The sequence below is a fragment of the Solea solea genome, chromosome 12, assembly GCF_958295425.1.
Source record: "Solea solea chromosome 12, fSolSol10.1, whole genome shotgun sequence".
Lineage (NCBI taxonomy): Eukaryota > Metazoa > Chordata > Actinopteri > Pleuronectiformes > Soleidae > Solea > Solea solea.
In genome coordinates this window covers 3,462,718-3,476,043 of record NC_081145.1, presented here as the reverse complement: position 1 = coordinate 3,476,043, position 13,326 = coordinate 3,462,718, and the positions used below count along the sequence as shown (strand labels likewise).

Sequence of the window (13,326 nt, the reverse complement as noted above, 5' to 3'; positions counted from 1 at the left end):
ACCCCTCCTCCCTGCTGTCCCTCCCCCGTGGCCCCACTGTGAATAATGAATGATTTCCCAACTGTCTGCCAGGCTGCCTACCTCTCCTCACACATGGACACACACAGGTTTTTAATACGCACGCACTTTGATCTGTTACGAAGAATGAAATGCTTCATTAATGTTTCACTACGGCTGACAAAATGACAAATGTAATGACGGCTATGATTAGTTTTGCAGAATTATGTCAGTCGTCCAAATTTCGTTAAATCAGTTTAGCAGATTCCTGGGAAGAATCTTTTATAATAAACCGTGACGTGGTCGCTCTCGAGCAAACTGGGCGTGACTTCTGTCCTCATCTTCTTTTCACTTTACACACAAATGAAACTATTTTCTTATCTGGTAAAAGCTATCTATACCTTTCTGTCAACAATGACTGAGGTGAAAAGGGGGCGGGGTTAGACGTGGCTGAAGGAGTCACACGCCAACCTGCGTGCCGTGCTTTGTTCCTGCTCCAAAAACTGATACCTCACAGACATCCTTGCGTATATACATTCTCAGCTTTATGTTCACCCTCTCATATATCTCACATTCTCCTCCGAGGTCGTGTTTGTTGCTGAAATAACTCTCTCAGGTTTCCCTCAGCGATCCCCAAAGTTGTTATTGTGTAGTTGCAGCGGAACAGAGGATTAGCATTCTTCCCCTTGAATCCTCTGCGACCCGGAACATTCTGCAGATTCTTCGCATTGCCTGGTGACTGGAAGATAGTAGGCTACCTTTAGAGGAAAACACAAGCAGCATCTCTCAGCCTATTAGTGGTGCCTCCTCCCCCTCCTCCCCCTCCTCCCCCTCCTCGTCCCCCTCTGGCTGCTGTGTTTAATGACAGTTGTAGGGACGCACCGGCTGCTCGGGAGGAGACTGTTGTCTTGTTTACTATTGATGAAATGTACTGAGCCACTCCTTGTGTCGCAGTGCTCTGGTGAACACCAGGGGTCGGTTACCTGGTTGTGTTTGCTAGGGGACAGTGTGTGTGTGTGTGTGTGTGTGTGTGTGTGGGCTGGATGGGGTAGAAGTAGACTCAGTTTTTGTAATTTCATGTATTTAATATTTGTTTTATTCAAAATATAAAAGTAATAATAATAATAATAATGCATTTTCTTTATACTGCACTTTTCCCTTGAAAACAATTATCAAAGGTACATAAAATTGCATCCATTTAAAATCTATAAAATGTATAAAAACTCATAGCAAAAAATAGAAGTGCACTTCAGTTCACACAGACAGACCATAAATGCAATGTTTTGTATAATTTCTAATCATTAAACTGTTATATTTCATCAGATGGAGGGAAATATGGCCACAATCTTCACCACAATAAAAAAAAAAGTTTCCATAGTGATTAAGTGTCGGGTAATTAAGGACTGCATTTTGCTTCTGAGTGAAAGTTGAAAAAAATGAAATACAGTAAATAAGCTAAACATGGTTTTAAATATGGACAAAAAAACTAAGAAAAAAGACCTTTTAAAAAGAGAAACATGTCACAAAATATGTGGTTGAAAAAACTGGATTAGTGTTTCATGAGGGACAAAATCCTGAACCTCTGCATCCTCTTTCAGCAGAGAGACTCTGCAGAGAAGGTTTTTCTTTGGTCTCCTCCTCTGTAATCGAGCATGTGCTTAAACAGAGTCAAAAATACCGATGCGCTGAGGATGCTTGTAATTTATTCCTGCCTGGATCGAGTGACATGTCACTCCAAGGATGATGACGACTTGTCTTAAGAGGAGCCCCTTGTTAGGTAGTCCCTTTCCTCTGAATCCCACAAAGCCCTGCATAGCATAGCTATCTGCAGAGAGCCACAGTGTGGAAATAGGGTTGCATTAGGAGCGGCTATAAATAGAGGATTGTATCCTTGATACCGCGGGTTGTTTGGTCGTACAAGTAAAACCCGGTTGACTTATATGGATTTAAGGCAGCAGTTCCCCCCCCCCCCCACACTTATTTCTGGCAGAATGCATGCATGTTTGGAATTTCTCTTCATTGAGGAATCTGTTCAAATGATTCAGAGGGAAGAACCCTTCTCCAATAAGACTCATTACAGTTTGCCTTGGCTGCCCCCTTTTGGTAGGATTCCAAGAAAATGAAGCCTGGCTGATGTTTCTCTGTGTGTGTGTGTGTGTGTGTGTGTGTGTGTGTGTGCCTGCTGAAAACACTAATGTCTGCATCGTTATTATGTCCAATCACATCACAGCTGTTCTGTGAGACCCTGTATATGTTGGCATTTCATTGCTTTTTTTATTAAAAAAAACAAAAAAAAAACTTTACCATTTGTTTTGGAGCACATCCAGAATCCATCCATTCAACATTTATGTACAGTGCAGCCAGTGCATCTGTATTATTATGTCTTTGTCATGCTATCCTTTTTCTTTTTCACTATTTTGTGCATTTATAGAATGAATGCTAATGTGTAAATCATATTTTAGCCATTGCCTTCTTTCTTTCTGACTTTTTTTATTCCTTAAAATTATTATCATTTTATATATATATATATATATATATATATACACACATATATATAGATATAAATATATATGTACATATACATATATATGTATGTATGCATACTGCATCTCTGCATCAGATTTCTTCTTTCTTGTGCATTTATTTATAATAAACATATACTGTATGGCAGAGGTCTGTGTGGCCTCCCAGTCAATTTCATGCAGTCCACTACTTTAGATGTGTGTTTCTGACATTAGCAGTTTTTATTTAACATTATACATTTGTTTTTATTGTGAACATATTGTAAATTAAAAAAAAAAACTTTTATTTTGAAATAATATAACCACAAAAAACGTTATTGCTACATCATGATTGGAATATTGTGATGATTTTGAGCTCATATCATCCACTCACTACTGAACAGCTCATTTTTCCCTTACAGCTGGACTTTACCAGCAGACCCCCCCCCCCCCCCCCACACACACACACACACACACACTGTATGGTGTGTAAAGCTATATATAAAGCATAACAAGCAAAGGTCATATAGCAAAACACCCCGTCTTATCAGGACACTATTATTGGAAAACCCTGAGCCGCTGCAGTGCAGCACCTCGGGAATAAATAAAAGCATTTTGGGTCGGCTCCAGCTGAATGAGGTTTTTGAGAATTTCGGTTACTTGAGGAAATGTTTTGTCCTCCAAGGAGATGTTTGCTTTATTTCTTTTGTCAAAGACTCATGAAGGAATGTTCCAAACAGGCCATTCCACCTCTGACTGAATGTGAGGAAGACGAGTCGTTTGCTCTGCGGCATTATATGTCCTGCACGCGGCATGTTCTGTCTCAACCTCACACAAAGCTTTTAAAGCAACATGGAATATTCATCATGAGATGAGCTGAGCAGCTGGGCTTCATTTTCCTTCCCTGATTCACAGAAATAAACAACATCCTTTTCTCTCTGTGGCACAAACAAACACTCGGCACGTGCACGTCACACGCACGTCCGCTCATCACTGAAGATGGCTGAGGTCATGTCAACGATGACAGGGACGTAAGAAAGTGGTGACATGTGTGTCACCTTGTTTTTGTCTGAGTGTGTGAGATTGTGTCTCTGCACACACACACACACACACACACACACACACACACATGCATTTCCTTCCAGCTCTAGCTTTGCACCAGGAGGCGGTTGCTTAGGAGCCCGGAGTGCTGTGCCTCTTATTTCACTTCATTTCAGTTTTACTGCCCCTGTGGGGACATTTGTCTCGCAGCAATAACAAAGACCCTTGTAATAAATAGTAAACAGTTAAGACCCCAGTATACAAACTACACAAGGTCGTGTGGGGCAAGAGTTTGTTTACTTCCACGACGCTGAAGTGACGACACAGATGATTAATGTGACACATGTCCCAAAAGAAACATTAACACGCTGAGTTCACTGTTTCCCACAGCAACTCTAGTGAGACAGAGAGACTTCTCTAAGTCCAGGTGCTCTTCTAACTCTCAGGGTTCAGTAAGTGCTGGGAATCGTCTGCTTTTGTTCGCTTCACATTTGCTTCTGCTGAAGTGCTTCCGTCTAGAATTGTCATCCGTGGCTTGGTAAAACAATCAGCGAGCACTGATCTGATTTTCTTGTGTCTCACTGCCGGATTTGGAAAGATGTAATTACGCTGAGATAAAGGCTGATACAGTAATGTTATTCTGCAGGATCTGCAAGATAAATGTTTGCTGCTCCCAGTAATTACAAAATACTGTGTTACTGATGAGAACTTGTTTTGACTATGAGGAGAAATTAGTATAATATGCATTCAGTGTTTTTTTTTTTTTTACTTAAGAGTAAATATGATGTTCTTGTTGGTGATTTTAAGCAATAAAACGTCTGCTTTATTACTAAAAACCAACCCTGTGCTGATACACCAGTTGTAGTTTTGCACCTCAGCCAATTCTAAAACTGTTAAATGGTCTGTATCTTATATATATATATATATATATATATATATATATATACATATGATAGATGTTATTATTATATTACCCATCTTTCATATGTCGCCAGCAGGAGCATGTCAGGAGCAACTTGTGCTTAAGTGTCTTGCCTAAGAACACAGAAGCATGTAGACTAGGCCAATCAAACCCACAACCTTCCACCTGTATGACAATTGGCTCTACCTCTGATCCACCGTCGAACCCCAAATTCTGGTGTTTACAGATTTTGAAATGTCACAGAAGTTTTGCGTCCTGGCTGGTGATTCCATTTAAAACCATATGTGTGGTGTATTTACACATCTCTCATTACTGTGAGAGATGTCTCCAGTGTTTTGGACTCGGATATTGCAAACATATTTCTGTATAATTGAGTCCAGTACAAACTATGACCTCAGGAGTAAACACGACTTTCTTTCAGAGGTTCTAACATAAACTGAACATCGGGAGCACATGTGGCAAAGATGTTGTCATGGATTGCATTAGAGTGAGTGGGTGTAGCTGGGGATTGTACATACACATGACCTACTGTGTTTACTTTTCTTCTCTGGCCTGTTAGCGAGTAAGGAATATTAATAATTAATAATGATAAATCTACAGTCCTTGTTTTATTTTCCACATTTCTTTTCCTGTTCAAACCTGGTAACATCTGTCTGTCTGCACCGTGTCCTCAGATCTGATCACAAAAACGTAATTCAGGGGTGATTTGAGGTCACACGTGACCACAGTCCTGAGCTGCACGACTGCAGTCTGACCTCAGGATGGATTAGAGCCCGCCCCCTCAGCTGACCTCCACTGACCAGCTGTGTAATCACAATATTTTTGACTCTAATCAGCGCTTGTATGTTAAATTATGTGTCACAATATTAACAGTGATCATCATCACATAAACATCTTATCTCATGTCACAGTAGCACGAGTAGAGCTTTTAATCACTCAAGCTTCAAATCGGTCCAATCAGACTCTTCAAAAACCTAATTTACGTTCTTTTGATAAGTCATGACATCAGCATGTATTTGAACACAGGGCGGGAGGAGCCAGATCCAATCCCATGTTGTCATAGATTGGATCACTTAGGACGGATGTGTGCCATAATCTGTGCTAGAACAGCTTTTTTGACTTTTCATTATCCTTCTTTATGTTGTTGTTTCAGTGTCCAGCTGTGTAAACTGTCACTGACCTCCTCCTCCTCCTCCTCCTCCTCCTCCTCCTCCTCTCTGTCTCCTCCAGTATGTCCAGCTCACTGTGCCCTGGCCTGCACAGACAAGGGCGAGTGTTGCCACAGCCAGTGTTTGGGCGGCTGCACTGAAGCCAACAGCGACACAGCCTGCGCCGCCTGCCTCCACTATTTCCATGAAGACCGCTGCGTCCTCGACTGTCCCGCGGGGACTTACAAGTTTGAGGGCTGGCGCTGCATCACCATGGATCTGTGCTCGCAGGTGCACCTGCCCGGTGAAAACCACTTTGTCATCCACAGGGGAGAGTGTATGTTCGACTGCCCGTCTGGCTTCACACGCAACGACACTAATCGGTAAAGATGCACCTTTCACTTCTTTTTGAGGTCTGATTTGGATTCACCAAAGTCACAGGGTCCTTCCAGGTCCAAGTCCCAGTCCCAGTCCCAGCTAGCTAAGCCTTTATTTTAGTTATCAGACAAGCATTATATAAATAACAAATCAGGTGTAATGAAATAAATCAACATATAAAACTTCACAGATTCACATTAATCAATTAAGTTAATAATTTCAGTAATTATGACAGATTTCCTTTTGGAATTATGTGACATTTTTGAATTTACGTTTGCAAGAATAATTTATATATTATCACAAAATCATGAGTCACATTATTCAAAATCGGACCAAACATTTTATGTTCTTTACTCAACACAGTGAGGTTGTAAAACTTTGGCTGTAACTAGAAATGCAGATTTATTGGACATGTGCTGCTGTTTCATTTTCTTCATCACAGAACCATGTGTATGATGACATCACTGAAAAGCTCCCAAAGGATTAGAATCACAAATACTTGATTGATTCCCTGGGGGAAATTGTTTTTTTTGTTGTTTTTGTTTTATTCATTTCTTTAATTTGTTGCATCCTTGAAAATGATCTGTGAGAAGAACTCAGTCCTTCACAGAATTGGAAGCATCCTGCAATAGGGTTCAGTGACATAAGATAAGATAAGATAAGATAAGATAAGAAAGATATTTCCTTAATTTTTGAGAAACCCTCAGCGACCATACAAAGGTCCTCAAAATAGATAAAACTATTAGTAATTGATGAGGCATTAGAAGTCTTGACAGAAAAGACGTGAATGGAAGTGTGCTTTCTCTTGGCTGTGTACTTGTGCATAATGTATTCATTTGCATCAAGTGTCCTTGAGCTGAACTTCACCTGAACCAGGCCTCTGCAGACTCCTTTCTTGAAGCCGGAGGTGCTTGTTTGCATGTTAAGATCAAGAGTGAAAGTTGGAGCATTAAGGATTCATGTTTGGACTTCACAGACTCGGAAATGAGCTGCTCCATTTCACAGCCTCTGTATTGACATCGTCTTTGTTTGACATGAAGATAAAGTTTTTTTTTTTCCCTGACAACTCTCTGTTGCTGTTTTTTTTTTTTTGCTGCTTTGAGTGTGAGGTCAACACAGTGAATCACTCTCTCACGAAAGGGAGAGTTCAGATGAGGGCCCATAAAAGATTATACTCTCCATGTGAGAGGTGACCTTGTATCACACAGTGAATTTATTTGCCTGAATCCCTTGGAATGCTTGAGAGCTGAGGGGAGTGGACGGATTATTTAAGGGTGAGGGGGAAAAGTGTTTGACTATTTCCTTTAAGAGTTCTCATGTATCTCTCTCTCTCTCTCTCTCTCTCTCTCTCTTCATATCTGCTTGTTCTCTTCCTCCCTCTGCCTCCACTGTATACAGTATGTTCTGCAGTTCCTGCAATGGACTGTGCGACAAGGTCTGCACGTCCCACGTCATCGACTCTGTGGACGCTGCCCAGTCCCTGAGGGACTGCACGGTCATCGAGGGCAATCTGGACATCAACATTCGCCGTGGAAGTGAGTGCATCCATGCAGGAGCACAGTGCTTTCCACAGTCACGTCTCCTCAATGTCCCGCAGTGTAAAGAAGCTTAGACGTCTGAACACAGATGACACAAATGTCACTGTTTGTAAACTGTCAATTTACAAAGGAGACACAGAAACAGTAACAACATCTCAAAAGTCTTGACATAATAACTAAATGACAATAATAATAATAATACATCATATTTTTATAGTGCTTTTCTTGACACTCAAAGACGCTGTACAAACACAAAACAACAAAACTAAAAACAAAAACAAAGGACAGGACTGAGATAAAACAATGGGAAATAGACAGTTAAGTGTAAGCAGTTTTGAACAGGTGGGTTTTGAGTAATGATTTGAATGTCTGTAGTGAGTCTGAGTTCCTGATGAGTTGTGGGAGTGAGTTCCAGAGAGTGGGGGCGGCTGTAGCAAAGGCTCGGTCCAATGAAGTGAATTGTACAAGTAATAGTAAATGGTACTTTTCAAGTCTTAATGACCACTCAAAGCTGCTTTACACTACAGTTTTGTCATTGTCTTGCCCAAGGACACGTCGGCATGTAGACTAGCAGAGTATTAGAGTATTAGTAGCATGAGAGTTTAATGTAGAAACACAGTCATCGTACTGAGAGAAAGAAAGAATGTGCATCCCAAAAACATTTCAGTGCTTTTTTCATTTAGGAGAAATAAAATGTCCCTCTGTGTCCTCTCTGCTATTAATATATTATGAAACCTTTGTCATTGGACATAATTATTGTCTTTATGACAATGTGTTAGACAAGCGGCATCTGCAACTTCTCACAGCTGCTCTGGAGTCTGCACTGAAGCACATGGTCATCATGACCTGTTATTATTTATTATTTAATAACTCATACATCAATCATAGAAATGTCAGAAATGTTATACAATGCACACAAAGTTAACACAAGTTAAAAAAATTAGAAAATTGTATTTAAAAAAGGTCACTTAAGCCTTATTATTTATATAATAGCAGCCCTGATTGAACATTAAAAAGAAATAAACAGTAGATATTTTATTAAGAGTGTATTTACAGTGTATTGTCACTCACCAAACATCTCAAAAGAAACTTTTCACAGAAACAACCTGTGTGCGCTGTTATCTCCCTATAATTATGTCTTATTTACTGGGATATAACATATAAGCCATATCGCCCAGCCTTACAGGAATATTGATATATATATACTATATATATCAGTATTGAATAATGTAAAAAGTGTATTGTGATAAGATAAGATAAGATAAGATCATATGAGTGAATCACTGCACATGATAAAGCGAGTGTTCATGGATATTTGCAGTAAGAAGCAGACTTTCAGGAAAACAGCAGCAGAAATTCCCTGTGGATATTTAAATGTGCTTTTATGATGTGCTGTTTTATTTTCTGTGCTCTGATGTTTTTCTGTCTGTCTGTCTGTCTGTCTGTGTGTCTGTCTGTGTGTGTGTGTGTGTGTGTGTGTGTGTGTGTCTGTGCCTCTGTTTGTGTGCCTGTGTTTGTTGTTTACCTCCTGTCCCCAGATAACATAGCGTCTGAGCTGGAGAGCTTCATGGGACTGATCCAGACAGTGACGGGTTACGTGAAAATTCGACACTCCCACGCACTTGGCTCGCTCTCCTTCCTCAAGAGTCTGCGTTACATCAATGGGCAGGAACTCATCGACAAGTATGTCTCGTCTGCGCTGTTTGTTTGCAACTTTTTTCTTTTTTGCCTGTGAATACTTGTGGTGACTAACGGGAATCAGAGGACGTGAGCAAACCTCAGACTCGCAGGGAGGTCGTCACCAACGTGTAATTGAAGTTGCACAAATGTCTGTCTGTCTGTCTGTCTGTCTGACTGTCTGTCTGTCTGTCTGTCTGTCTGTCGATGACGGATGTGCATATTGACTTCATTTGATAAACATATTAGGTTTTGTTTTTCCAGATATTAGATGATCATTTTAAGAGCGACAGGCTCTGATAAGTGAGTGATAAGTGAGTAGAACGTCTCAGTTCCTCTGTGATACCAGCAGCACTCACAGATATCGTATGAGAGAACGTTTTTCTTTTTTTTGGAAATGGCCAAAGGGGTCACGGGAAAGTCAGTTGCCCTTCTCGTTGTTGTTTCACCCAGGATGAAGTTTCACTCAGAGGAATGCTGTGGTTTCTTTTTCCTGTCCTCACACTGGGCCTCAATCACAAAATGTGCGTTTTTAAAAAAAAAAAAAAACAACTGTGGTGCATAACATTTAAATATAAACAAATGTCAAACAGTTGTCACATTGTCAGTGTTTCTCAGTGTGACAGTGTTTATATCTCATTCCCGACGTAGATAATGTACACCGGTAAAGTGAGTATGAGTGAAAGCACCGAGAAGGTTTGACGGGATAACAGCTTTAAACCATGGAAGGCCCAGCTGTCCTGGACAATTTAAACACAAATATTTCGATCTAAACATCTAAATGAATAGCGTTTTTTAAAAGACAACAGTAATTTCATCGATTTAGACGTTGACCAAATGTATTCAATGACAAATAAAATGTATCCCTGTTGTTTCTCACTATACTTAAAAGTATAGTGATCAACAAGTGGATTTAATTTAGTGCACAATGGAATATTTTCATATCCTCAGCTCCAGCATCATCTGGGCTGAACAGTTATGTTGTTTACCTCAGTGATGGCAGCCGACCGTTTTCATCTCTCATAACTCCTTTTCTTTCCACGTCTGTGTTCAGTGCACCGCTCTCTCTTCACGATGCACCAAACAGAGAAGTAGAGGTGTGGCAATATGCTGAGTGCAGAGAGCAGACGCAGCATCTGTCCATTCAGAACCATTCTTATCCAGTTTATAATCGTACAAACCTGAGCTCAGTGTTATCCACCTCTGTCAGTGCTCAGTCTGACAATGACTCGTGCTAACACTGATCTTCCGTGGTCTGATCTTGCACTTTTTGTCCTTCTGTTCTCAGCGTGTATTCGTTCTCCGCCATCAACAACCAGCACTTGCAGTACCTGTGGGACTGGAGTCAGCACAACCTGACCATACGCACCGGCCGCCTCTTCTTCCGTCTGAACCCCAAACTCTGCATGTCTGACATCCACACCATGTGGGAGAAGACGGGAATCATTGTGCAGCCAGAGGAGGGCGATTTCCGCAACAATGGTGAAAGAGCCAGCTGTGAGTATTCAGTTATACTTCAACATCTTTGTTTCCCTCCGTAATACTTTATTCTTCAATTCATGGGGCCACACAGTTGCCAGGAGAGCATGTTATTGTGCAGACTGAGCTAGTTTCAAGGTTGGTACCAAGAGACAGTTGTGTCAGAAAGCAAATGTTATAATGTTGGAGCAGAGAGCAGATTATTCCAGACAGACTTTGTGTCTTCCTGGTGTTATTGAATTATGTCAAAGGCCATTACACGGATGATTATGTGTCATCTTGACGACAGATCTTCAGAATTAGCGTCAGGCTGTGTACATGTCTCTGTTATAAGTCCCTCAACTTAACTTCACTGTTCTCCAAAACCTTGATAGTCAGACATTCCCTGACACTTGGAACCATCCATTCTTTCTCCACTGCATTATGACTGCAAGTCCATCACAGGGTCAACATTCAGAGACAATCATCCAATCTCTTGGAACCCGTACCTTCCTGCTGTTAGGCAACAGTGCCAGCCACTGCACCACCCTGTCACCTTGAGCTAGGATGTTAGATTCCGTGTAAACGTGTATGACGTGTGCCATGTCTCACTGAGGTTCCCGCTCTGTCCGACCAGGTGAGAGTCACACGCTGAAGATCAAGACGAATGAGACGACGAGCCATGCAATCAAACTGTCATGGGAGCGCTACCACCCCAACAACAGAGACCTGATCAGCTTCATCGTCTACTACAAGGAGTCGTAAGTACCAACAACACTGGACATGATAGAATAAGTTTTAATACAAATGTGCTCATTTGGAAATTTACAAGAAATTAGAAAGTTGACATTTCTGTCAAAAATAATTACACACTTTTATGGAAATATTTTTTTTTGGTGTAGTCGGGATGCCACAATTAGTCGATTAATTAATTACTCAATTTTTTGCTCCACATAAGAAATAAATCTTTAAATCTTATCATCCTTTTGAGGAGTGGGAAAAATCACATACTCGATTAACTGAGAAAACAAGTTAGTTGCAGCCTCACTGTGGTGATTTGACGACCTCACTTTATGGCTCGAGGTCCAGCGATGTTGTTTTTTTTTTCTTCCAACTGATCAAATATAAGAGCTTTATATACATTATGTTATAAATAATAAGCAATATGTCTTTGAGAAGAGAAATGTGGAAACGTACATACATGTATATGCTCAATAATCACTCATGTAATTAAATCATTATCAACTGATGATGCCAAAAGTTTTCAAAACACTGTTTTTGGATTCCCTGACTTAAAGACACCTTAAAAAAAAATATATAAAAGCTAAATTAATTTAATCTAGATTTCAGCCTTGATGCCTTGATGAGTGAAAAACTGTATTTGAATAATGGTCAGTTTAATATATGTATACAGAACAGTTCAAAACAGGATCTAGAATATGTCAGTATGAGTAGATGAAACCTTTAAAATGAGTCAACTCTTTTTTTTCTCCTGTTTCTTCCAGGCCTTTCCAGAACATCACAGAGTTTGACGGCCAGGATGGCTGTGGCTCCAACAGCTGGCACATGGTGGATGTGGATCTTCCTCAGGATAAAAACAGTGACCCAGAAGTCAGTCTTCCTCACCTCAAGCCCTGGACACAGTATGGTATTTTTGTGAAGGCCGTGACGCTGCAGGTGGACGACAAAGACAGTACTGGGGCAAAGAGTGATATCATCTACATCCGCACACGTCCGTCTGGTAAGTCTGACGACAACAACGCAGAAGCTCTTCTGTATTTCTGACAATAGCTTCATATAAGATATAAGTGATGCAGCCATTTCTACAGCCAGTATTATAAATATAACATACTACGTTGCTTTGGCTCCGCTGCAGTGCCATCTGTGCCAAAAGATGCCCGTGCATTTGCCAACTCTTCAACTAAGCTGGTGGTGAAGTGGTCACCTCCGGTGTTTCCCAACGGCAATCTGACCTACTACCTGGTCCGCTGGCAGCAACAGCCTGAGGACAGGGAGCTCTACCAACACAACTACTGCTCCAAAGGTTTGCTTCAGTCATTCTACACACAACAATAAGCTCTATCCATCCATCGTCTACAGCTCTATCCTCCACACTGTGCCAGTGGTCACACCCTGGACAGTTTGCCTGTCCATCACGGGGACACAATAGTCAATTTAGAGTGTCCAATTGACCTAATCCCCATATTGCATGTTTTTGGACTGTGGGAGGAAACCGGAGAACCTGGAGAAAACTCACGCACACACACACACACACAGGGTAAAACAGAAAGAACCGTGTTCCAACCGGAGCTTGAACCCTCGTCTTCTTGCTGCAAAGGCAAGAGTGCTAACCACTACATCCACCGTGCGGCCACAATAAGCTATAAAATCTGTTTAAACATATGGGCAGGAATAATTCAACATTTCGGAAAACAAATGTCTATTTTTTTCTTGATGAAGATTAAAGCTGTTGGTGTTCTGTCAGTGAACAGAAATGTTTGCTGTGTCCTTCACTGGAAAACAAGCTCAGTCAAGCAAGAGTAACAGACCTGACTGAGGGAGCATTTGTGCGTATACAACAGCAGCACAAAGTCGGGTGGGGACAAGAAGTGGTTATCCAATCAAACAGCAGAACAGTCAGGTTCTGAGCAGCAGGAAGTCTTCTC

General features: G+C 41.0%; 1 protein-coding gene across 1 annotated transcript in view; it reads left to right on the top strand.

Annotated features, from left to right (window-relative positions):
• igf1ra (insulin-like growth factor 1a receptor) overlaps positions 1-13,326 on the top strand; it is a 93,687-nt gene that overhangs the window by 60,341 nt on the left and 20,020 nt on the right. Inside the window, exons 3-9 of the mRNA XM_058646406.1 lie at positions 5,692-5,992; positions 7,386-7,522; positions 9,064-9,208; positions 10,491-10,699; positions 11,298-11,421; positions 12,166-12,401; positions 12,537-12,704. Coding sequence (XP_058502389.1) covers positions 5,692-5,992; positions 7,386-7,522; positions 9,064-9,208; positions 10,491-10,699; positions 11,298-11,421; positions 12,166-12,401; positions 12,537-12,704 — 1,320 coding nt within the window. The remainder of the gene's footprint in view (positions 1-5,691; positions 5,993-7,385; positions 7,523-9,063; positions 9,209-10,490; positions 10,700-11,297; positions 11,422-12,165; positions 12,402-12,536; positions 12,705-13,326) is intronic.